Source organism: Myxocyprinus asiaticus, chromosome 17 (assembly GCF_019703515.2).
Source record: "Myxocyprinus asiaticus isolate MX2 ecotype Aquarium Trade chromosome 17, UBuf_Myxa_2, whole genome shotgun sequence".
NCBI lineage: Eukaryota > Metazoa > Chordata > Actinopteri > Cypriniformes > Catostomidae > Myxocyprinus > Myxocyprinus asiaticus.
Genome location: NC_059360.1, coordinates 31,700,480 through 31,727,899, shown reverse-complemented (window position 1 = coordinate 31,727,899; position 27,420 = coordinate 31,700,480). Strand labels below are relative to the sequence as shown.

The window sequence follows — 27,420 nt, the reverse complement described above, 5'->3', positions numbered from 1 at the left end:
TCCACACTGTGCCAGTGTCCACGTGTGATGGGGTGATTCGCTTACAGTAAGCCTGCTTATCTCACTGCCAGCGAACACACTCACATTACTGCTGGGACACACACAGGAAGAGGGAGAAAGTAAAGTCGATACACAGAAAAACTGCAGACTCATGCTACACCAAAACTGGGTGGCTGGTTGGAAATCTTTTGAAGTAAAATTATTGAAATATTATATGTGGTACTGGTTTTGTTCAAAGAGAGATGTTAGTAGTGATGTGATTAGTGCCCGACCGATATATCTATCTGATACTCAAACCTTGAGTGCACTTTCCTAGATCACAGAGGTGCTCTTATAGCATCTACATACTATACCATCTTGTATATCTGCTACAAGATGGTATTGGCAGCTCCTGCATGTCAGAGCTTTCAGAGCAGTGTCCTGAGAGGTTTAATGTTGGCTAACACATGTCCTGAAGTGTTGGCAGCCCATAAAAAACACACTTTGACCTACAGAATTTCTTGAGTCCCTGTCTGACACATGGCAAAGGTGTCTGATCGGTTGTCTGCTTGGAAGAGCTCTTGGCTCCATTTCACTGCAGTCACAGGACGTGACTACTCTCTCTGTAGACAGTGCGACTGCTCTGAGGGAAGATCACACCCTCTTCTGCCCATGTGCCCACATAAAGTCCCACATCCTCTGATACACAGTTCAGGAGGAAACCCCTGTCTCTCAAGACTCCTTCAAGATTATAATCATGAGACGCTGGAGAATGGGAAGAAAACAATCTGTGTGAGCCCTTCCCTCCATACACTCACAGACAATCTTGTGTGTCTTCATAAGAATGTTTGCTGCTTCAAAGCATTTTTGACATGTGCTGTGTCTTTTTGTAATCTAAATGATTTAATGCATAAGCATCAGCAAGCTTCTGATAAGTTAAGAAAACCATTGTGAATTATGAAAACTCTCTCAATTATTTCATTTTTACATTTTAAAGTACTTTTTTGGCATAAAACAATCAAATAAAGATAAGGTGCATTATTAACAGATTTATTATTAAAAGTAATGTTAATAATATGAAATAAAAAATAATTGCAATATACAATATTCAGTATAATGTCACAGATGCACACACCATGTTTGTGGTGTTTTTTTGTTGCTTTTTTTTGTTCTAGCCTTTTAACCTCCTAATCGGCGCTATATCGCAAAAAAAAAAGTTTACGCATGAAATGCTAAAGTCACTGTATACGTAAGTCAGATATATGAGGTATAATTTAAAAGCTTAGAATCTGGATTTTTCATGGATAACCATCACTTCTGCATTTATTTTACTTAAAATAACAGAACAAGGCCTTGAAACATCCATGTCGCAAATAGTCACCACCTAGTGGTTATGTGGTAGAACTGTTTATATCAATATAAAAGTCTTTCAAATAGCACTTAACTAAAAAAAATTATATATCAAATGAAAGCGCTCATTCTCAGGAACGTGACTGTACAGTTTATTTTGTTGCACTAATACCACAGTTTGAAAGATTTTCAAAAGAATCACAAAGCGAAATATGATATTTGTAAGATATCAAATACAAACGTCTCTTTTATGTGCCGATTACTGCTGCTATAAACCCCAAATAGCTAAAAACTTTATATCTGCTCTTACTTTAGTGATTTTTTACATGTCTTTGAGCTCGCGTGTGTGAATAATTCATTGTTATATCTTAGATGTCCAGAACTAAATATGCAGTGCCGCAGGAAAAGCATGCTAAATAAATCATCAGAAATATATGTTATCAACTATTATAATCAAATGTTGTACATCATCACAAAGGGGAGGAACTCAGCTTTCTACTGATACCTAGATTGAGCTTCTAGTCCACTTGGAGGCCTAGATATTTAATGATACATTGGGGATGGTGCAAGAACTGAAAATTAGACTGAATGTCTATGATGGCGAAAATGCGTTATAGCGCCACCTACATTTCAAGGTGATAGAGGAAAAATTCTTTTTTCTAGTACTTCCTGCCACCTAGTGTAATAAAATAAGATTATTCGGAGGGAGATGGGGTGAACAGAACCAAAATGACATGCTTACAAATTTAGGACAACAAAATAAAGTTGTTGTTTTTTTTCCAAAAAAACCCCAAAAAAAACAATCCTGTTTATCAAAAGATTATAAACACATATAATATATTATACAATATACAATATTTATGGACAATTGGAGTCTTTTTATTTGGGGGGTTCTCTGAAAAATTAGACTGAAAATGGCTGGTGGCAGCCCAAAAATGCTTCAGAGTTAAAGAGGTTAAATAAATCACAGATACTATAATAAAGTATTAAAATAATAGCAATCAAATTATAAGCTATATTTAAAGGGGCATTCAGTAGTTCTCTAGCTAGTGTTAGCATTGCTCTTCTTTGTGTACTTTAAGTACCGTTACGACAGCGGTGTTAGACGCTGTACTGGTTGATCACCTCTGCTGCCCCTGCCAGCTCTGGAATATCACTTGCATCTGGAAAATGTCTGAGTTTGAGGTAATTTCTAAAGTGATTTATTACTACTATAATATAATTGCTTAGCCTAAAAACAAACGTCAGAATTCAAGAGAACAGACTTCTACAGTTAAGGACAGATTATTATTGTCCCTCATATCAATAATCTTTGGAGACTGTCTACGTTTCACGTTATTTCTAAAGACAGTTATTACCTTTATTAGAGAACTGCTTAGCGTAAAATAAACCTTAATTATCTAGCGATACAGAATGTTATGGTAAAGGAAAGATTAGAATTGTTTTTGATTATCAAATTTAGCATGTCCATGAATACTGTATTTGAAGAACTTGTTTTGATTCCAAGCAAACCATTGTCATGGTTTACTCAAAATCCACAACAATCGGTGTGTCAAGCTACTAAATCAATGAAGACATATGGCATTTCATAGAGGTGGAGGTAGATAGGTCCCCCCTTACTATAGCTGTGATAACAAATAAAATAAAATTACACGTTGCTTTCTGGTTGCGTTTGTAAACGCTGCTGAAAACTGCCCATTACTAACATACGTTGACTACACACTTAATTTTAAAAAGATTGAGGGAAACTTGTATGAGTTTTCTGAAAATTCCACTGATACTATTTTAGAGAGTGGTCTAAAAAAATTATAATTTCTTTGCACATTGACATCACTACTTATGCTTTTCTCCATCATCAAATCTTTCCACCTTGTGTATGCTGTACCGATGTTTACTCTAGTTTTTTATCTTTGCCGGTCTTTTTGTCTTCTTGCTTCGGACCCTTTTCGCTTCTTCAGCAGTACAGCTACTGAATCTCCCTTTGCTTCTGCTTCTAAAGCACGATAGTGAGTATGTTCCATTGTATTATTTTTGCTCTTCGCATCACCAAACAACACTGCGCTAAGCATAGCCAAGCCTATTTACACACTGGCGGCAGCCAATGAGCACGAGGATTTTCTTTGACGTTTAGTGAAACACAGTGGATCATGTCATTTCAACATGGCAAAACACATTGAAGGGGGTGACCCGCACCATGTATAATAAAAACACTTTTTATAGAAAACTATTGAGTACAGTCTTCATCTCATGTGCGTGTACACCATTCAGATCACTCTTCGCAAAAACACAATTAATTTGTTAATGTGTAAAACTTCTTAAATTAGCCCCAAATTACTGAATGCACCTTTAATATATCAGGAAAATCAACTGAACAACATATCAGAAATTTGAAGCTTTTATTAAATCACAAACCTCATATTTATGCTTTGACATATCCTTAAAACACACAAAAAATGCATGCTCCAAGAAAGCGATATGAGCTCTCTTGGAGCTGTCAATCATCCCGGTGGATCTAACGTGTCATTTCATCATTTACATTGCAGTGTTCCTACTCAAGTCTGCTTCAACACACAGGAGGGTTCAAGATCTCTGAAAGATGTCTCAGTAGACCAATAGGAGCGCTCGCCAGCAACATAACCTTTAAGAAGTGTCATGAATATGTAACTATTTACGGTCCAACAGCCAATGGGAGCATTGTAGGGGCGTTTCCCGGAGACGCAGCACAGATGTTTGACTGAATGTTGGATTGGAGAGGAAAATTATGGAGTCTTGATGTGTTGAGTTTGTGAGTGAAGACGAAAACAGCGCTGGAATGTCCTCCTTTTGAGCGGGAAAACCACCACTGCTACTCGCCCTCAAACTCCGTAGCTCGGCCGTTACCGGAAAGCGTCTTCAGGTCGTAATAGTATCCAAGGGGATTTGGGTTTCGCTGCTTCTGTTTGCCCTAGGATAGCTCCCCTGGCTAAGGTTAGCCGAGGCTGCTAGCGGAGCTGAATGGGAATTTACAGCCTGTGTGGCTCTTTTGCGCGCTAGCGGGCTGAATGCAGCCACGCGCCTCCCGCCGCATCGGGCTCTTTCAGCCGCAGCAGCTGCTGCTGCATTATTCACGTGGTGAGTGAATGACTGTATGTTTATGGAAAATGTTATGGTAAAGGTCGCTGTTAATGCAATAATGTTTATTGATTATTGTAATGATCTCTTTAGCTACCTTGCTAGCTAGGTAAACACTGTGACTTTAAAAGAGGATCTTTAACCAGTAACCTGAGCGCATATGTCTCAAACGAGTCTGTGAAGTCATTGGCAGAAGTACTGACAGCTTATCAGTTTGTAGTACTGTACGTGCACGAGGATGCTAGTTTGGAGAAGCCTTTAGCAGCTGTCTAGCGTGGAAATAACTATTTGGTAGTGAGCAACAGTTGTGTGCTTAATTTAAAATAAATTCGATATAATTACGTCACTTAAGGGAAGTTTTTTACTTATAATGCACCTCTAATAGATTATCATTTAACGCCATCTGTTCATCCAGGTTTGCCTCTTTAATTCTAGCCTGTTTGTATGATTGATAGTTAGCACGTGCAATGCAATGCACTGAAACCAATTCATCCATTTAAATCAAACGTGTCCAAGTGTTTTTGCACGAAGTGTCAATATCTAGGGCTTCAGAATCATTGGAACTGGTCCGGAGGATTTAATCTGACTATATACTGTTTTCCTTGTGTTATGAAATTTGGCTGCACAGTTAAAGTCAGCCAAATCTCGCTCTCCTGATATAATCGCCAGCCGTATTGTTTTGTCTTTGCCTTGCGCAGATGAACTGATACGGAATTTTCTACTGCTGGTATCAGTCAGTGGGTATATCCCAGGATGGCCATATATTCCAGAGACTGGTTAAATAATCAGATTAAGCGGCGAGATATTTGTGTTCTAAATTCGAATGCAGAGATTTGAATTCTAAGCTTGATAAATCAGGGTGTAGCTTTTGGTGCAGCAGCCTTTTATCACTGATACCTAACCGCCGTCCTCTTTTGTCTCTGTAGGTTTATTGACACCTGGACACGAGGAGTACTGGATTATCATGCCGAGCTCGAGTTTATTTTGAAGGATTTGTGCGATATGAGCTCTCTTGGAGCTGTCAATCATCCCGGTGGATCTAACGTGTCATTTCATCATACTGATCTGCGCTTATCCACACTAATGTTTTGCTCTCAAGGAATCTGCGTGTTTTTCTTTTCTTTATACCCCTTGAAACATCAATGACTGCACACAAGCCGATTTTGGACGGATACTTTTGAGAACTTTCCCAAGGAAAGGATTTGTGAGGGTGCGGCGTAAGACCGGGGCAGTATTTTAAATAAACTGTCAGCTCTTTAAAAAAAAAAAAAAAAACATGGCTTCGGTGTGGAAAAGACTGCAGCGTGTTGGGAAACATGCCTCCAAATTCCAATTCGTAGCCTCCTACCAGGAACTCATGGTGGAATGCACTAAGAAATGGTGAGTTGTCACTGCTTGCATGTCTCGCGCGTGCCACCGCTCCTTTGCAGCTCGCGCTGAGGAATGCTGAGTTGGCCCGTGACGTAGGCTGTCTCACGGCGGTGATTTATCCGTTCCCGCGGCGGTGCAGGCGGGCCTGCGTGTAGGGAGAGGACGGCGAAATCTACTTTTCCTCAGCCTTTTTTTTATTTTCTATCTTCCTCTCTGTTTAGGGATTGTGTGTTATGAAATTCATCTTTGTTGCAATGAATCGTTAAGTCTCCTGGTCCACATTTCAGCTCAGTCATAATGACAAGAATGGGAATAAACTCTGCTTGCATGGATGAATAAGTTAGATGACTCAAAAACATGTTATTCATAATCTTTACAAAGAATTAGGTACAAAAGATAGCAAAGTTTACTTTACTGTTCGTTTCACATACTTTTTTTTTAAATTTTTTTTAAGGCTGCATTATGTAAGATATTTTGGTTAAAAATGAACAAATTATTGATTAAGAACGTAAACAATCAGTGTTCAAAACAATGTACTTGCCTTCCCCAATTCATTTCGGTAAGCCTATAAAAAAATAATCTGTGTTTTTGAGCTGTCGGGTCGGATTTGGCGTGAAATCGCTGCCTTATTTCGTTCCTCTTTGCGTCATAATGTCATGTCCGTAAACACAGGAAAGAAGTGCCGGTTGTCACGTGTTCCGGCTGAGGACGCTGTTCAGATCAGTCAGTCACAATCACACAGTTCAAGATGGCATCGCTGCAGTCTGAATTGATGTTTATCTGTTATCCGTTTGGCGAAGTTGTTTACCTGCTGTAATGCTTGGAATTGGATACAGTATGTTGTCTGGTAGGGTTGTCATTCTTTTATGAATCAAACATTACCTGTGTGTTTACAGCGATCGCGATCCGTTGTCAGTGGAAGTTACTGTGCATGTTTACTAATACGTATGACTTTTGAAATTGACTTCTTGTACATATTATTTGTTACATTATATGTTTAATAAAGTATATTTTATCCCCATTATTGCTCGTTTTATGTTTTTAGTTTACAGTGTTATAAGGCCAACAGTTTCACTTGCTTTATCAACTGCCGTTTTAATTTTTTCATTTTAGTAACAGTTTTAGTCTTTTGACAAAAATGACCTTTAAAAATAGTAAATATTTTGTCATGTTATATTCATTAATTTGAGTCAGTTTTACAAAAATGACATAATTTTAGTCAACGAAAATAACATCTTTTAATTGATGATGACGTGCAAAATGGACAAAAAAAGTGTCAAATTGTAACAGACCAAACTTTAATCAAAAATTCAAATATTTAGAAAAAAGATGTATAAACATTTTCTAATGTAAACGTGTCAAACAGACAGTATTAATGTACATATGCCTACTGTCCTTGTTGTGAAAAACCTGAGCTCCTGAAATAATAATGAACAGACAGAACAGAGCGTGTTTTATGGAAACAGTGTATTCACAACTCAGATTACGTTTATGCCGACTAGCGCATCATTTAATTCAAGTTCACATGTTCATTTGTTTCGTTGTGCAGATGTAAGTTGTTCCATATATGTTGTGGATATATTAATTAATCTCATGTATAAATAGGATGTGTTTGAATAAGGTATTTACCCCGTTTTAAAGCAGTTAATTTTGCCGGTGTTAGCGCGTTCAGCTTGCGCAGCTCAAGCGGAGAAATGCCCAACACATGGATTAATGGATTAAATGAATCCATATCTAATATCATCTTCTATTTACAGATTATCAAGATGTTTCTTCTTCTGTTTATATCTTGCACTGGTAATATCTTGCAGTATAATATTTATCGCCATATTTTCATCAGCAGTATGCTTTAATAAATCATTTAATAATCTTCATGATGCGCCTTTTTCGTCTCGTCTTCGTTATCGTTGACGAAATCAAAACTTTCATCAACAAACATTTTCATAATTGATTTCGTTGACAATATTAATATTGTAAAAATAATGAAGTCTTACATTGAACTAAAATCAGCAGTATCATGAGTTTCACCCCTTAAATTGATAATGCAATACAATACAAACATTAATAGTCGATTAAACACTTGAATAATCTTGAATAATCATGAATAATATACTTGTGGTGATTCAGGAGAGTCCCCTGTTCTCTATGTAAAAGCGCTTTGAGTGTAGTGTCAGAAAAGTGTACAATTCATTCATTCAAAATATGTAAATAAGAGTGCTGTTTATCTTCATCAATGCAAGTAATATTTCATTTTTAAATGTTTAATGGTATAACATAATAATGTCAACATGAAAATAGCACATTATAACTCCGGCTCTGAATATCTCCCATTCATGATCACGCAGGCGATGTCCAGGTCACCTCAAGTCATGAGATTCATCCGCCAGAGCAGCAGCGTCGAATCGGACGTATTGTATTCTTCCGTACATTTCTTGCAATTTTAAATTTCAACCACAGTTGTCGCTAGAGAGTACAAAGTTACGTAGTGCAGCTTTAAAGTGGTATCCTACTCAGAGGTTCAGAGTCAGGATGTGGATTATGTTATATGAGGGTCAAGTGCTCTGCATTTTTCAAGTGAGAGCTGTCTGTTGGGAAGGGTTGGAGAGTGAGCGATGTCTTGCAGATTTGCAAAAGGAGAGATTAGTTTTGTAATTATGACACGCTCGCCACACTGTGCTCCACAAGAGCAGCATTACGAATATTTACTTCAGTCTGTCTGAAGATGTAGGTGGATTATTTTTGGGCCCTTGAGGAATGATTGGTTAATTGAGTGTTTTACTCTTAGGTTTGACATGCAGGCACACACACACACCCACCCTGAGGTGTTCCAGATGTGAATGTGTCAGTTAATGGTATGGTAGAAATGCACCAATGTCTATTACTAAGGGCAAAAAACTTCCTTACTGCGGAAAAACACTTTCATAATCTTGTTTTAAGACATCTGAAAACATTCCTCTATCTCCCTGTATGTGTATGTGTGTGAGTGTGTTTTGGATGCACAGACTTGTCTGCGTAGTGATGTGTGGACCAATGTGGAGTTGGCTCTGATGAAAGAGCATTATTCACTCACTGACAAGTTGCTGAAAGCCGTTTGTACCAGGGAGATGCTAGTGCCTCAGCTGTGTGCGCGCGCGTGTGCGATGGCTCCCCAGTCTGTGTGCTTTGTGGTTCATCTGTCCAGTGTGCCATTGTTGTGATGGAAAGTTTTCCACTTTGGCATCAATTGGAAACAAGTCTGTAAGCTTGAGCAAAAGCTCACATTCTCATTTTCTCCACATTTTATATCAAAAAACCACAACCATTTATTCTGGAATGTAGGAAGAAGTCAAATGTACACAAGGGAAGAATGAATGAATGTGGGAAAGAGTCAGCAACTGAACAAAGTATTAAAGAAATAAAGTTAAAAAAAATTAACCCCAAAACACCACTGCTGGTTCCAACCTGAATAATGTGATTAAAGGGTGTATAGAAGAGGAAAATGAAGACTTTTATGAATGTTATAGAGTCTGTTATGAAATGGGTCAGTTTAGGAAAGTTGGCAGATGCGTGACATCAGCTCTGAAAAAGCTGAAAGGCATTGCAAGGAGAGAAGAGAATGAGAGAGAACCTCAGGTTCTTATTACTTTACATTCAGAGAGAAAATGAGGAAGAGCTTGTTGATAAAGTGCTGCGTTCTCCGTGGTGGGAAACTGACCCTCCTCCACAAGCCCTGCTGTTTCCTACCGGCATCTGTACATCTGCAAACGAATTGCCTCAGGAATTATTTAAGGAGACCTTTTGTCAAAAGCGCATTTAGACTCCATTTCCACCTGGTATTAAGATGTGTTACGGGTGATTCGATCACATGTGGTCAGCCCTAAATACAGGTCTAAATGGGGTCTAAAACGGTTTGTGATAGGATCACAAAAACCACAAACGAATGTGGTCAAAAATGCATGTGACCAGATTGCGTGTGAGGTGTAATTGCTAATCCATCCAGTATGGATCCCGGCAGCAATGAAGCACTGCCCCTCACCTATCAATCAACCGCTGTGCTAAAACAAGGGTTTAAACTTTGCTATTTATGATGGATTTAAAAGGAAATAATGGTCTGATCGGAAAATGTAAAAAAGCGGATACATACACAATTAGGAAAGCTTCACATATCTTCTTTAGTGTGTCTGATATCAAAGCAGATGAGAAGCACCAACACTTGAAGATCCTTTAATACAGGTAATCCACTAAAATTACGGATAATTCAGCTTGAAATGTTGCGTTTGTGCTTGGATTAAATTTCAACCGCTTCTTTGTCTTTTCTGACTTGGTTGCACTTTATTATGATGCAGTAACACAGTGGCATAGTGACTGATGTAAAGTATTTCGTCATGAAACAGAGACCCTCCCCTCAAAATCCAAACACAAGTGGTCACAGGAGATGCATTTAAGTGACCAGGTGTAAACAGCGATGTGTCTCACCTGACCACATGTGATCGGATCACCTGAGACGCATTGTAATACCAGGTGAAAACGGGTCTTATATCTAGTAGGCTATGTACAGGAGTTGCCAAAATAGTTTCCAGTATCCAGTGGAAGGCTAAATCCAAAGCAAATAAGTGATGGATGGTTTTGCTTTGATAATCAAAGCAAACGCTTGTATTCAACTAGAGAGAAGCCTAATTTTTTGTTTGGACTCAAGCAATGACATACCATTTTTCCTCTCCCATTTTTCTCCCCAATTTGGAATGCCCAATTCCCAGTGCGCTCTAAGTTCTCGTGGTGGCGTAGTGACTCGCCTCATTCCGGGTGGCGGAGGATGAATCTCAGTTGCCTCCGCATCTGAGACCATCAATCCGTGCATCTTATCACATGGCTTGTTGAGCACGTTAGCACGGAGACATAGCACGTGTGGAGGCTTCACACTATTCCCTGCGGCATCCATGCACAACTCACCACGCGCCCCACTGAGAGCGAGAACCACATTATAGCGACCACGAGGAGGTTACCCCGTGTAACTCTACCCTCCCTAGCAACCGGGCCAATTTGGTTGATTTGGAGACCTGGCTGGAGTCACTCAGCATGCCCTGGTTTCGAACTCATGACTCCAGGGGTCAGCATCTTTACTTGCTGAGCTACCCAGGCCCCCAATGACATACCATTAGGATATTTTTCATTTTAAATCAAAAAGGAATGTTTTATTATTTTTTTTAAAGTTTTTTTTAAATTACTTTCCTTTAAAATGTGTAGGCTATATTGTTTTTCAAGAATATCGCTATATAATTTTTTGCTTGTATTGCCCACCCTGTCACATGGTTAATTAAAACATAAATCTTTTTTTGTTGGTTTTCCAAATTTATCACGGTATATACCGTGATATAAAATTACTCATACAATGATATAGAATTTTGGTCATATCACCCACCTCTTGTAAGTGCTAATTAGGGATGAATGACTAGTCTGTGATAAAGATAATAATGTATAATCTAATCTCTTCACAACCCCTCACAAATACAGGCTTTGATGGATGTAACAGCAGCGGTGCATAAATGGACTAAACTAAAAGCATTAAAGAGACGAAAGTTCTTGCAGAGAGGGTTTTATTGTGCTGACTATTAATCACTTTTAAGCACAGGAAGCTGTAATCATGCAAAAATGCTCCCCAAGAAGTTGCATCTCTTAATATGAGAATTGCATCTCCCATTAAAACCACCACCACTAAAATATTAATGTTAGTAGTCGAACCCACTAATCGACTAGTCAGTTGTTGGACGATTAGTTGTCGTGGCACATCCCTTGTGCTAATGTGTGTGTGTGTGAGTGTGTTATTAGATTAATTATATCCTAAGACTTTAAACTTTAGCTGGCATGTTGATAAGAATCTCTTTAGTGACAGTCGACTGGTATGATAGATCCTTTACAGCCAGATAAGCAGTGTACAACGCCTCTCTCCAGACCAGCAGCTGCGGAGTAAGTGAGTGTCATTAAAGCAGACACGATAACAATCACGGTGATCTGTGAAATATCCTGAGTTTATCCTGATCCACTGATCCTGATGGAAATTTAAAGAAGCCCAAATCTTCAATAATCTTTCACAAAAGCGCTGTTTCAACCCCACAAACAATTTTGTTTTGGCATTTTCAGCTCAATTTGAGCAAAGCGCCCATAGACGGCAGTTCTTTATTCCGCTGACAATAGACCCCGGAAGTGCCGGAGTGGAGCTTTTGTTTGTAAACATTAACTTCATCTAAAGTAGGGGTCGGGAACCTTTTTTCACTAAAGAGCCATTTTTTCATTTTTCGTTAATGCATTTTTTTGAAAGTGCCTTTGCAAAAACGAATATTTTATTATTATAAAAAACACGTTTTTTCAATAACATTAAACCTTTATTTGGTCCATAGATAACTCAAAATCAAACAAATATGCAACAAACAATAGGTAACATGTTGCAATATTAACTGTGTGTCTGTGTTGTGTGCAGGGCTCTCACTTTAAGGTTGAGTTCACACCTGAGCAGCATAAAACCTCTTCAGGGTTCTCTGTGTGTGTGTGTGTGTGTGTGTGTGTGTGTGTGTGTGTGTGAGTGTGAGTGTGAGTGTGTGAGGTGAGTGAGTGAAAAACAAAACACAGTGCTTCCAAAAAATAACTTCCATTGCTTACAAACTACTAACAGGCGTACATCAGGCCTCCATAAAATTATACTTCATTGCACATTTGTCCATGAAAAAGTGCACTTCCCTACATTATGGATACACTCACAATTAGTGTGACTTCTGGCTTTGCATGGTCTTGCTAATAGCTTTGTAGTCCAGTTCATAGGTAGTCAAGTTCAATTTCATGCAGGCATTCAGACTCTCCTCTGTCAACCTTGAGCGCTGGTTGGACTTTATGTTGTTCATATGTGAGAAAGACTGCTCACACCAGTAGGTGGAGCCAAACATAGTCAACACAGCTGTACTGACGCGTCGCAGTGTGGCAAAGTTCAGGGGAAGTTCATTCCAAGTTTTCAATATGAGGTTGTCCTCACGTTCAGGGTTCCCCAAGTCCATTTCTGTTCCTTTGAGAAAAGTTCACGCTGACAAATGAACCTTTCCAGCTTGGTATTCAGAGTGACAAATTTTTTGTTGGTTTTCCAAATTTATCACGGTATATACCGTGATATAAAATTACTCATACAATGATATAGAATTTTGGTCATATCACCCACCTCTTGTAAGTGCTAATTAGGGATGAATGACTAGTCTGTGATAAAGATAATAATGTATAATCTAATCTCTTCACAACCCCTCACAAATACAGGCTTTGATGGATGTAACAGCAGCGGTGCATAAATGGACTAAACTAAAAGCATTAAAGAGACGAAAGTTCTTGCAGAGAGGGTTTTATTGTGCTGACTATTAATCACTTTTAAGCACAGGAAGCTGTAATCATGCAAAAATGCTCCCCAAGAAGTTGCATCTCTTAATATGAGAATTGCATCTCCCATTAAAACCACCACCACTAAAATATTAATGTTAGTAGTCGAACCCACTAATCGACTAGTCAGTTGTTGGACGATTAGTTGTCGTGGCACATCCCTTGTGCTAATGTGTGTGTGTGTGAGTGTGTTATTAGATTAATTATATCCTAAGACTTTAAACTTTAGCTGGCATGTTGATAAGAATCTCTTTAGTGACAGTCGACTGGTATGATAGATCCTTTACAGCCAGATAAGCAGTGTACAACGCCTCTCTCCAGACCACATACTGCAGGACCAGTGTCCAGCCAGGCTCCAGCCAACACCTTGGGCAGTGTTCCAGAAGCACGTTGCTAGGACACAGGACACGCCACAGCCTGCTTAGGTATCCTCGCCTGTTGATTCACTGCCTTCTAGAATGTTGGCCTTTGCTGTTCTTTTGTTCCTTGGCAACATCAAATGTTTATTAGAGTCTTCCAGTGTCTCTGGTGTAACCTATCGTGTTATCTTGGCATTTCCCACGCCTGTATAGTATGGGCACAGTAATTTTTGGTTGCAGTAAAGTGCAATAATATGGAGCTGTTGTAGATTATAGTAGCAGTAATGATTATTTTCTGTTGAGAATTGGTGCAGTAATGGGAAGCTGCTCTAGAGTCTAGTCTATTATAGATTCAATTACTCTGACGTCACACCACATGTAACCGCGCTTCCAGGTACTTTTGCGCAGCAGATTTCAATAGTGGGTATAGGCAGCTCTGCAGTTTTAATACTCTTAAGCATTATATAATGTAATAATGTTTGTTGTTGTTAATAAATGTTATTATAGAGGGATATCTATGGTTTACAGTGAAGAAATGATGTAGGTTCTTTCTTAATTAAATAATGATTATGTTGGACATGTAACAGGTTGATGAATACACATACTCACGTTTAACACACTTATAAATCCTGAGAAATGTGGCATATGAAAAAGAAAACTACCAACAGACATACAGTGCATTTTTACTGCTTAAATTATTAACCCACATACAGTAAATAATAATGTTTGACTTCAATATCATCATATTCTGTTCAAACTTAATAACAGACATTTTCGATTTAACAAGTATTACTTACTGCATTCAAAATAAATGCAAAGTCATAATTTTTGCAGTATGATATTATTTTTATTCGCATATCCTTTCACAAACAGTAACATATTCGCTTCGATGAGACGAGGTCCCGTTATTCCCATTTCTGTGGGTTTTGTCCATATAAGATGGATCATATTTGACCTCATATCTCACAGCGGTCACAGCGATTGCACTTTGGAAATGAAAAAGTTTGTTTTGCGAACGTAGTCTGTGCGATTCCTTTGTGAAAAGTTGAAATCCACCAACAGCAGCTGCGGAGTAAGTGAGTGTCATTAAAGCAGACACGATAACAATCACGGTGATCTGTGAAATATCCTGAGTTTATCCTGATCCACTGATCCTGATGGAAATTTAAAGAAGCCCAAATCTTCAATAATCTTTCACAAAAGCGCTGTTTCAACCCCACAAACAATTTTGTTTTGGCATTTTCAGCTCAATTTGAGCAAAGCGCCCATAGACGGCAGTTCTTTATTCCGCTGACAATAGACCCCGGAAGTGCCGGAGTGGAGCTTTTGTTTGTAAACATTAACTTCATCTAAAGTAGGGGTCGGGAACCTTTTTTCACTAAAGAGCCATTTTTTCATTTTTCGTTAATGCATTTTTTTGAAAGTGCCTTTGCAAAAACGAATATTTTATTATTATAAAAAACACGTTTTTTCAATAACATTAAACCTTTATTTGGTCCATAGATAACTCAAAATCAAACAAATATGCAACAAACAATAGGTAACATGTTGCAATATTAACTGTGTGTCTGTGTTGTGTGCAGGGCTCTCACTTTAAGGTTGAGTTCACACCTGAGCAGCATAAAACCTCTTCAGGGTTCTCTGTGTTTGTTTGTTTGTTTGTTTGTGTGTGTGTGTGTGTGTGTGTGTGTGTGTGTGTGTGTGTGTGTGTGTGTGTGTGTGTGTGTGTGTGTGTGTGTGTGTGTGTGAGTGTGTGTGTGTGTGAGTGTGTGTGTGAGTGTGTGTGTGAGTGTGTGTGTGAGTGTGTGTGTGAGTGTGAGTGTGTGAGTGTGAGTGTGTGAGGTGAGTGAGTGAAAAACAAAACACAGTGCTTCCAAAAAATAACTTCCATTGCTTACAAACTACTAACAGGCGTACATCAGGCCTCCATAAAATTATACTTCATTGCACATTTGTCCATGAAAAAGTGCACTTCCCTACATTATGGATACACTCACAATTAGTGTGACTTCTGGCTTTGCATGGTCTTGCTAATAGCTTTGTAGTCCAGTTCATAGGTAGTCAAGTTCAATTTCATGCAGGCATTCAGACTCTCCTCTGTCAACCTTGAGCGCTGGTTGGACTTTATGTTGTTCATATGTGAGAAAGACTGCTCACACCAGTAGGTGGAGCCAAACATAGTCAACACAGCTGTACTGACGCGTCGCAGTGTGGCAAAGTTCAGGGGAAGTTCATTCCAAGTTTTCAATATGAGGTTGTCCTCACGTTCAGGGTTCCCCAAGTCCATTTCTGTTCCTTTGAGAAAAGTTCACGCTGACAAATGAACCTTTCCAGCTTGGTATTCAGAGTGACAAATTTGGTCAACCACATTTCTGCACATTTGAGCAGCCGCCTCTAACTCAAAACTTGCAGTGGAGGTGCCGGGGATAACTCTGAGCTGTTCGTCATTGAGTGTGGTCTCGTGTGGATGTGATAAATTTGAACAAACTGCTGTGCACACAAAAGTCCCCAAAACATGCTTTGAATGACATCAAAAGGTCAGATGTGAAAGACTTCAGCTGACTGAGTGCGAAATCACAAGTGTGCTCATTTGTGGGGCAGTTTTCCCTGAATACTCGTAATGTTTCAAAGTGCAGGAGGCGGCCACTTTCAATATCATGGGTGAAAAGTTCCAATTTTGATTCAAATGACAACACAGCCTGGTTAAGTGAAAAAACTGTGTTTCTGTGTCCCTGCATCCTCACGTTTAATTGGTTCAGATGCCCAGTAATGTCCTTCAGGTAATAGAACTTGCACAACCAATCCCAGTCTGTGAGCTCAGGATGCACGATTCCTTTCTTCTCCAAAAAGGCCTTCACCTCATCCAAGCATGCAGCAAAATGTGCAAGCACTCTTCCTCTTGATAACCAGCGGACGTTGCTGTGCAATAACAGGCTGTAATTCACAGAGTGCCTCTTGATGTAAGGCGCAATGATAGTTCAAAATGCGCTGCTTTTATTGCTCACATAGCAGACACACAAAACCTTTGTTTCCCCACCATACTTGGAGCTCCGTCAGTGCACACAGACACAAGTTTGTCCAGTGGCAGTATTTTTTTTTTCAGTAGCAAAATCTATAAACACTTTCAGAACATCTTCCCCTTTAGTTGTGTCCTTCATAGGCAGAATGGCCAGACTTCATGTATTTTGTCGTCAGACACATAGCGCCCAACAGTGCTTAGCTGTGCAATATTACAAGTGTCTGTAGACTCGTCCAGTGCAAGACAAAAAAAAAATCTGCTGAAGTTATATCCTTGATCTTTACCCTCTCTACCTCACTCGCCATCATGACAGCATGGCCATGCACAGTTCGGGCTGACAGGGGCACGTCTTTTATTTTCTGAATGATTTTCTCCTTGTTTGGGAAATCAGCAAACAGTTCAGTTGCCACACTTAACATGCATGACTTTACATTACCTCCATCAGTAAAAGTTTTTCCTTGTCTTACAATCTCCAATGATCCAGCAAAGCTGGCAGCATTCAGGCTTCCAGTTGCCCCTGTCCACGCTTGCAGTTGCTGCTGGCCAGCTTGCTGTTTATGCTGGAGCTCCGCACACGCCTTCCTTCGGCTCTTGCTCACTGGGTACTTTGCTGCAAAAGCTGCATGGTGGGTTTCGAAATGTCTCTTAACATTTGATTTTTTTAAATGAGGCAATACGGTCTGTGCAAATCAGACAGCAGAACACCAGAACTTTCAATAAAAGCATAAGTTTCAGTCCAGTCACTCTTTTCACCATCTCCACAAACTAGCTAGCTAGCTGTTTGAAACTGAGGGCAAGAGGTTACCATAGAAACACAAGTGGTTTTGGCTGTTGATTGGTGTCGTGAGACTTGCGCTTAGCACTGCAAATGCACAACGGACGGAACAACCTGAAATATATTATTGTAAACTGACTTGTTACCGACTTTGGTAGGCTGTACAACAAATTAGAGACAAATTAATTGTAATTTACTTCGCAATCCCACCCATATTCTCTGCTGGAAACTGATATCTAGTGATGTCTCTAAGTTTTTAACGATCATATGTTGGTAAATGGTGAGACACCCACATGATTTTTGTCAAAGAGCCACATGTGGCTCATGAGCCATAGGTTCCTGACCACTGATCTAAAGTCTCAGCCTCAGACTCACAGTCCGTGCTCTAACAGACCATCCTCTAACGTAAGATGCACATAGCACACAAAACTGGAAAACACTTTCTGAAGGTAACAGTCCTAATCTTATTGGCTGGTTCCATGAGTAGAAGCACACAGGACTTATCGTAAGTCCGCCTGGAAACAGAATCATGTTCACAAGATTCCGCGTTGATACAATGAGTCCTTTGAGGACAAAATAACCACCACATTTGCCCTAGTTTGCCAGGTTAGTGACAAAAACATTTAAAGATATTCAGAGTTTTGTTTGAGGCACATTGCAGAAAGTAAAGCAGATATCCATGAGCTGAACTGTGTATTCTGCTTCATTTACTTCATGTTGTTAATTCTCTGTGATAATGTTTTCTGTGCTGGACTATACACATTTTCCGCTTTTTCCCCCTGTATTTTATGTGCATTCGCTCGTGGAGTTTGCCGTGCCATTTTATATATATATATATATATATATATATATATATATATATATATATATATATATATATATATATATATATATTTCTTTCCCCATGTCGTTCTTTTAATATGGTATCGTATATCTCCGATAACCCCGCCCTTAAACCACACGTAATGGCAAAACCTTCTGTGATTTGATCGCTTTACATGTCAATTAGACAGTTTTTCCTGTCTAAAGCCCCGTACACGCATGCAGCGGCTTCTGGCGACCAAGCAACTAGATCTCATTCATTTTTAGTGAGAGCTGGCAACTTCAGCGACAAGATCGACAGCGACCTCTGGCAACTAGATTTGTGTGTGGTGAGTGACAGGACAAAGTTGAGAAAAGTTTAACTTAATGCAAATGAGGAGTGTCTTTTGGCAGCAACACCCAATAGGAGACAAGACATGTCACTGGAGCTCACTTCATATGTCTTCTAGTCAGAGTGCAGGCAACACTGAGAAGTTATTGTTTCTGTGAGCCTTTACACTGTTCTATGTGATTTTTCTGTAATCGTGTACATGGAAATAGTAAAACTGATAGGTGGAAAATAAATTGTCGGCAGTCTGAGTGAGTTTAATTCATACATTGACAGATCGTTCATCTAGTTAATGATATGATGCAATGAGCACTGCTGCAGTACATATTAAAACACTCTCCCCTGCAGAACATTAGGTTATTGGACAATCTAAGCTGCTATATGGTCCAGACCATTGCTGTATCAATCTAAGGTCTGGTTACGTAAGACTACGATTAGTATTATGACAGTAGTGTTGCTGTTGTAGAGTAATGTGACAGTAGGGGCAATCACAGTAGTCATGTTTTCTTCACAGTTACGAATTCAATATGTGCAAAAATCTAAATATTTATAAAATAGTTTGCGAATAAAGCAGCGTTTCAATGGTTTAAGAGATCACTTCATTTCACAAAATTTACAATTAGTGCAAAATAGAAATGAAAATAGAAATTCAAGCCACTTTGGCTCTTTTATTAAATGTAATAAATTCCTACTTGCGGTTTAGAGCGTGCAGACAAAACGCTTTGTACTTGTTGCTAGCATTCAGAGGCAGATCCCTTGTGTCTTTGAGCAAAAGTGTGTCAGACAATTCTAGGTGTTAATAGTAGCCAATGATTCTGATGACAGGCTTTTGGCATTTCAGAATAACCAGAGCAACATTTGAGATGCTATGTGATGATATTGATGATATGCTCAAAGTGAATTATGTATTCACATGGCTTGTAGAAAAAAATTCACATAAATATTTTGGTGCGCATCTATATTCCTATATAAATTCTACAGGAATATATTCAGTAAATGTGTTTCCATCGTAGTTTAATAGCATTTCATTTTATCGAATAAAAAATGTATGAGTTCAGTTTTATGCAATTGAGTAGCAATGAAGTGATTACTAATGGGAGTACAGACAGTAGCTATGTTTCCATCCAAGTTGTGAATTTAATTTATGCGAAAAAACATAATATCGCAAAAACGATGTGTGCATAAGCCGCGTTTCAATCCCATGTGTTCAAAAGAACAAAATCATCACTTCTGGAGAAATTGTAGCCACTGTGACTCTTTTATTAATAAAATCCTCACGGTTTAGAGCCCACAGACAACACAATGTAAAGAACTTTGTTTCATGTCTGGGAGCGACAGCGTGTCACACAGTTCGGGGAGCGCTATGTGTGTCCATTCCTCCTCATGTCTTTGCTGTGCGGATCTATAATTTATTTTTTAATAAATCCCCTCCAATATTTAGAATAGTGCTCTACTGATATGGGTTTTTTCATGGTTGATTATTAAATTATTGCATTTTGTCCCCACCCCAATCCTGAATATGTGGTTACATCCTTGGATGGAAGAGAGGAAGACAGGGAACGTGGTTTAGAGGAGTGTGAAATAGTTTTACATCCTGTCAGCAGAGAAAAGAGGCCAGAAGAGACACATTTAACTAGATCCATCACTGGCTGGACGTGTACACACCCTCTCTTAAACTGACCCTCTGCTGCAGTTTGGTCTAAAATCGCTCCTTTTGGGTCTTCTCTCTGTAGCTGGCAGGATCCACCTTTCAGTAATATATCCACAATTCAGTAATTTTAGAGCCCAGCTGTGATTTAGCCCAGAATGCTAAACTCCATTTATATATGCTATAAGAGCAAATAATCAAAACAACGTGGAGCATCTGTGCTGTGTTATGTGCTTTTGGGTAAGGAGTTTTGTGAGACGTATGCTGATTATACACAGTTTCAGTAGGGACAGTAAAAGACTTATTTTCCATTTCCGTCTGTGATAATCCTTATGTTCAACCATCTGACTTCTCTGCCCCATCCCCATCTTCTTCATCCTTGTCCTCTTTTCTTTCTCATTTTCTCCTTCACATCTCTTCTCTTAATTTTTCCTCCTTCCTCTTGCTCCTCTTCCTCTCTTTCTCATCCTCTTCCCCTATTCTCGCCTCTTCTTTCTTTTCCTCCTCATTTTTCTTCCTCTTCTTGCTCCTCTCCCTCTCACATCCCCTACTTCCTCCTCTCCATTATCTCCTCCTTTTCCTCTTATACTTCCTCCTCCTCTTCCTTCTTCCTCTTGCTCCTATTCCTCTTTCTCATCATTCTCTTCTTCCTCTTCCCACTTTCTGTCATCTTCCTCTTCTTTTTTTCTTCCTCTTTTTTTCTTTTCTTCCTCCTTTTCCTCTTCTTTACCTTTCTCTTTCTCATCCTCTTCATCCTCCTTTCTCTTTCTCATCCTTCTCATTCCAATTCTTCTTATTCCTATTCCTCCTCTTCCTCTTCATCTTTCCCTCCTCTCCTCTTCCTCATCTACACTGCCTGGCCAAAACAAAGTCACTGTTTGTATTTAAATAAGCAGATACTTAAGAGCCTATGATTGGATCATTATTGCAGTGATTAATATGTTTAAACTGACAGCAATCCTTTTAACCCTAACTGATGCAGTGTGTAGCTTCTCATTTCTTAATCAACCATGTCGGAAGACGTATCCCGTGCTCGTGGAAAAGATGTTACTGTGTTTCAGAAGGGGCAAATTATTGGCCTGCATCAAGCAAAGAAAACAACTTAGGATATTGTTGAAATCACTGGAATTGTGTTAAGAACTGTCCAACGCATTATTAAAACCTGGAAGTATAGTGGTGAACTGTCAGCTTTGTGGGAGAAATGTGGTCGGCAGTAGAACTCATGGCTGTGTTTAATAGTGAAAGTAAGATCATTTCCACATGCACAATGTGATGAGAATTTATAGCATCAGGACTAAACAGCTGTGTGGCCTTAAGAAAGCCACTTGTTAGTGAGGCTAATCAAAAAAACTTACTTCAATTTGCAAGGAAGCATAAAGATTGGACTGTGGAGCAATGGAAAAAAGTCACGTGGTCTGAGTCTTTCTCTCTGATCCTCTTTCTTTTTCTCTCTCATCCTCCTTCCTCTTCTTCTTATTCCTATTTCTCTTCTTCCTCTTCTTCATCTTTCCCTCCTCTCCTCTTCCTCACTCTTCCTCTGCTGCTACCACTTCCCTCTCTTCTTTCTTCCTCTTCCCCTCCTCTCCTCTTCCTCATCTCTTCCTCTCTTCTTCTACTTCCTCCTCATCCTCTTTAAATGTCAGATGATGGGAGGAATAGAAAAGAACAGTGTGTTCCAAAGTTTATTTCTCTCTGTATCAGTGTAACTCTTTTTGGTCTTGTTTTTTCATGGCTATCAGTCTCTGTTCCTGCACCATGCAATACTTAGCCTAATAAATTACCCCTCACAGCATTGTCTGCTCTTTCTATCTCTCTCTCCCTCATGCACTCAGAGAAGAACTCAGTATTTATACTGAGGATTGAGCCTTCCCTTTGCATGTGAATACTGTTTTTCAGATCGTCTTGGGTTCTCCACCTTTGGCCTGAAAAACAGCAATGAGATTAGGGCTGCACCTAACGATTATTATTTTTATCGATTAATCTAACGATTATTTTTCCGATTAGTCGATTAATCTAATGACTAATTTGCAGATTATTCTAAAGATTTTTTTATAATTATTACTTGATTAATATAACAATTAACCCAAAATAAATATAAAAAACTTGTCTCATTAATATTAATAATTTTATTAAATCATCTTCTCTTAAACGCAAACAAATGTACAAGAAACAAAGTGTGCACTGCAGGGCATTATTCTGCAAAAAAAATAGCCCTGTCTTAACTGGTAATCTCCATTTTACAGTCCAACATATAATCTCTCCAAAATAAAAGTAAGATCTTGTTCAATTCAAGTAAAAGGAAAGTGCAATCTACATTTAGCAATCCAACAACAAAATAAATGAAACAAATGTAAAATTCAAGTCACTTACAGGAGGAAAGAGGATTTTGGTTTTCCAAAAAGAGGGCACCTTTTTTTTTTCCGCCGGGGGGGATAATAGGGTTCAAAACAGTGTTACTATGAATGCAAACTTTAATACAGTGAAAGACACTCTATTAGCATAACATAAAATATATATATATATATAAATAAATAAAAATGTCCAACTTTCTTTTGAATGTCCATGTACTAAAATAAAATATTTGATGTCATGAGTGTATTATTTTGAATGGCCATGGAAAATGAAGCAATGTGATAACAATTTTACCTGGTGGCAAAAAGTAGTCCGTTAATCTACCTGATGAACTTTCACCTTTTGCTGACCCTTTATTCTTCGCAGAGCTAATGTGTGCTTCTAAATCACTTGCACCTTTATTAGCAACTGACACATGAGTGCCAGCTTTACATGTCATTCATTCTGCTTCCCATGGATCTCGACCTGGACGAAAAGCATGGGAATTTTGCGCAAATCTTCTGTAAATTTGCACTTTCGTTTGGGCATCGTTTCCACTCAGCTGTCATTTGCTGCTACTGTCAAGCAACTGTTTGATGCCGAACACAACAGCGCTTCGCACTTTCGCGGAGAGATTGACAGGCAGGAATTTGGCCAATAGTTGCTGCAAGCCTCTTATAATTTACCAATTGGTGTGCGAGAAGGCGGGACTTACAAAGAGGGGTTAAAGCAACGCAAATATGCGCGCACACACAATGAAGTATCAGACCAGATGCACATCATAATGCAACTAAAGCCAAATCCCGGACATTTTCACAAATTTGGAAATCCCAGCCGGATGCTTTTTTAAGGTCCGAAAAAGAGGACATGTCCGGGAAAAAGAGGACGTATGGTCACTCAACGGTAGCAGTGGTGCAGAAAATACTTTTAACATGGGGGCGATGAGGAAACATTTAGAAAATCAATTTTAAGTAACTACTACTTACAGAAACACGTGTTGTAATACTAATATGTCATGCTTGGGTGGGGACAAAAAATAAACAGGACTTAAGGTGCTTCCTTGCTGCCGTCTTGACAAAGTGCTCCGGGATGCTTTCGCTTAAATTGTGTTCGTTCATGGCAGTTGTACTGCTGTGATAAGCCATTTCCAATTTGCATAGCTTACACAGCACCACATTGTTGGGTCTCTGGCTAAATTACTCCCATGCTTTAGATGACCGTGGGCGAGTTTTTTTAGCTGCAGCTTGTTCTTCGGGGGAATCCATGCTTAAACCGGGCGCTGCCATTTTAATTACTCCATTGCGACGCGCCGACGCATGTTATGCAAATCGACGTATTTCTGTAATCGATTACGTCGATTAATCGTCCCAGCCCTAAATGAGATATTTGCATCACGATCTTGACCACAACATAAACTCACAGATGCCCCACACTCTGTCACTTTGAAATAAGTCACCCAGGGTGAATGAAACAGACCTCATGTGTCATTTCTTATTTGAATGGCACTTTGGAGTCTGTATTTTTCTCAGTTTTTTAATCTTAAATTATTATAAACTTTGTGTTCTATTATATTCTTTCCTCATCACTTTTTTCAGATGGATGTGAGAAAATTACTGATGCAGTGTAGTAGAGAAGATGCAGGTCTGTGTGTGTGATTACAGTTCCATGCTGAGTAGACTGTAGGTTTAATAAGATCATGTAAGTGATCAGGGAGTCAGAGCTAAGTCGTGATCTGTAAGTCGAAATTGTATTGATCAGCTCAGTGTGAGGTGTACTAATCTCTGTTTCTCTCTTTCCACTCTCTGTCATCCAGTGATTTTGGGTTTGGATACATTTCTAGATGCATTAAGGCCTGATAGTGAAGGATTCATGGGTTTATGTATCAGTCCATTTGAGTTAATTGAGTCAAAGCCCTTTCATGTGCCTCATGACACAGGGTGTGTATGTTTGCACGTGTGTGTGTGTGTGTGTGTGTGTGTGTGTGTGCTCAAATTCTAAATTAAAGCCTTTCTTGCTAGCAGGACCAGATAAGGGGAGATTTTCAAAGACTTGAAATGACTGGAGGAAATAATTAGTTCTGTACTTTTTAATGATCTTGTTCAGCGTAGATGGTACACTGCACTATGTTCTCTGTCAGAGTGTTAAAGGGGCCATATTCTCCACTTTTGTAGCATTTTATTTTTTCCCCCTCAAGTCTACTTATGTTAGAGTTTTTTTGGACCAAAATGCTCAATTCTGTTTTACACAGCCATTTCCCACTCTCTCTAGCAGGCTGTTTTTGTTACTGTACTAAGACTTCTGTATGTAAATGACTAGGGTTGGGAACCAAGATCTGGTTCTTGTTCTTTGTCCGGTTTACAAAATACCTGAATCGGATGATCTTCGTGACTTTTGGTTCTGTTATCGGTTCCCCTGCGTGAATTTTCCACTGATGCAGCTGGAACACCATACTGAAATACTCTGACAGTGTTTCCAGCAGCGCAGAGAACTCCAAATGGGGGCAGAATCTCCAAAAGGGGGCGAAAATAATGATTTAGGTGAGCCGGTTCTTTTGAATCTACAGCGTGAAAACATACAGCGCTTCTGGAACAGTCCAATTCCCGAAAGGATGTCGCATATGAGATGATCCTTTTGAATCTAAAGTGCGAAACATACAGCTCTTCCGGTCCAGTCCAGTATAGTATTAATCTTATACTGATGTGCAAGTTATGAATGTCCAACTCAAAACTTTGAAGTCTTACAAGCTTGAAGTACAACATTACACAACAGAACACAGTCTAAACTGTCTCTGGAACAGTTACTGTTATGTCATGTGACTTTCGACCTGTGAGACTTTAATCAAGCAGTGCAGTTAGCGACTGGTTGTTCATATGACAATTTTTAATTAAAGACACACAAGTTTTGTAATACAAGGACTTTTATATATAAAACAAAACAAATTAATGAAATATGCCATCACATTTCTTGTTTGTTTAGATACAGTCCAGATATAGCCTAGTTAGGATCAATTGTTGGATTGGATATACGTCTCAAAGTCAGCAAACACACCTTTTACAAGAACTGTATAACATTTATTTCTGATTTGTTATATCTGCTCTGTAGAAATCTTAAATGATCTCATCATTTGTCAACAGACTGCAGAAGACCGTTAATTCAATAAGAATTGCATTTCTCATTTTCAAATAAGTCTTCCTCAGAAGTACTAAAAGAACTACTGGAATCGTTAAGAGGAATCGGAATTGGAACCGGAATCATTAAATTCCTTATGATTCCCATCCCTATAAATGAAGTATGTTATGACTGCCTAACATTTTAGATTTTATGTACAATCTCCTTTTAAGGTTAAAAATGTACCTTATAGGACTGGGTATTGATTCAGATTTCCTGATTCAATTCTGATTCACAAGCTCTCGATTTGATTTTGATTTGATATCGATTCATATGGGTCTATTTCAGTAATAACGTCCATTTTACTTACATATGAAAGAAATTCTCTCCCAGCTTACGTTGTTAATTATACAGGGGACCTTCCAAATAGTTACATTATGAAAATATAAATTGTGCATATTATATTTTATATTTTTCATAATTTTGGTACATTTTAGCTAAGTCCATGTATTCCATCAACAAATATGATATTATATTGCATATATTATATTTTGTTACATGTTTATTGTCTTATGCATAATTTATACTATTTACAGGTATTTACATTGATTTGTAGAACAGGTGCTAAAAATTGGTACTGTCTCTTTAAGAAAAACCGGCAGTTCTGTAAAGAACTTCTGTAAATGAGCGCATATTAAAGGGTCACATCACCCCCCATATCAGCACAGTTGAGCTCTCACCACATTTTTAAATGATGCACTCAAAGTGGACATGATCAATAGCGGAGTGTAGGGAGAAGGGCGAGTGAACCCAACAACCGTCTGATCCAGTCAGCAACATCAAAGATTCTCACAATTGCTCATAACTGAATGCACAAATAAATTATAGTGTTTTGTAAGCTCAAAATACATTACTCACAATGGTAATTTATATCTGTAATTTAATACGTAAATAAATGCCAAGCCAGGTACTCTATATCGAAAATATGTTAATGTTTTTTTACACCTATAAAAACTTTTGAGACTTATTCCAAGATGATGATTTACATATATAAGTGCTTAGATCGGTTAACACACTTACATTAGGGATGGATGGATAGCGTTTATGTCTGAGACAATCAATGTAAACCGCATCTCTAACGAGTCCCAGTCAGAGACACCGCACATCATTGCATATCTCAAAACACTCACGTTAATAAATGTGTGCCGCGCAAACATTTAAAAGGTGTTGCCGGTTTGAACGAAAGCCTGTCCTGTCCCTATGTCAGCAGCGTGGGGGGACTTGCGTCATAGTACTATCATCTGTCTCAACTGACTAAAGGCACTTGAGAGTTTGAAGCACTGGTCATGTGCATGGCAACGACTCGCTTGTCAAAGGGTAAAGGCCACGCCTTCTCATGAATAATATCGAAAACACCCGTGACGTAGATTTGCTGAAATTCAATGGAAAGCCTAAACCACGTACGTCGCGACCTGTGACGTTGACTCATTGTTCATTTCAAACCCTAAATTAACCCTTTTCCTCTTGAAATTAAAAGTAATGTTGACATTCTCTGCCCTTGTGTGCAAGACATATACACCGATCAGCCACAACATTAAAACCACCTGCCTAATATTGCGCAGGTCCCCCTCGTGCCGCCAAAACAGCGCCAACCCGCATCTCAGAATAGCATTCTTAGATGTTATTCTTCTCACTACAATTGTACAGAGCGGTTATCTGAGTTACCGTAGACTTTATCAGTTCGAACCAGTCTGGCCATTCTCTGTTGACCTCTCTCATCAACAAGGCATTTCCATACGCAGAACTGCCGGCCTACACAATATTAGGCAG

General features: G+C 38.9%; 1 protein-coding gene across 4 annotated transcripts in view; it reads left to right on the top strand.

The window, feature by feature from the left end:
• Positions 1-4,074: 4,074 nt before the first annotated feature.
• The window catches only part of LOC127455592 (EH domain-binding protein 1-like), a 201,184-nt gene continuing 177,838 nt past the window's right edge, over positions 4,075-27,420 (top strand). For all 4 annotated transcript variants that reach the window (XM_051723615.1, XM_051723616.1, XM_051723614.1 and 1 more), the window contains exons 1-2: positions 4,075-4,440; positions 5,367-5,820. In XM_051723615.1, coding sequence (XP_051579575.1) covers positions 5,717-5,820 — 104 coding nt within the window. In that variant the 5' untranslated portion in view covers positions 4,075-4,440; positions 5,367-5,716. The remainder of the gene's footprint in view (positions 4,441-5,366; positions 5,821-27,420) is intronic.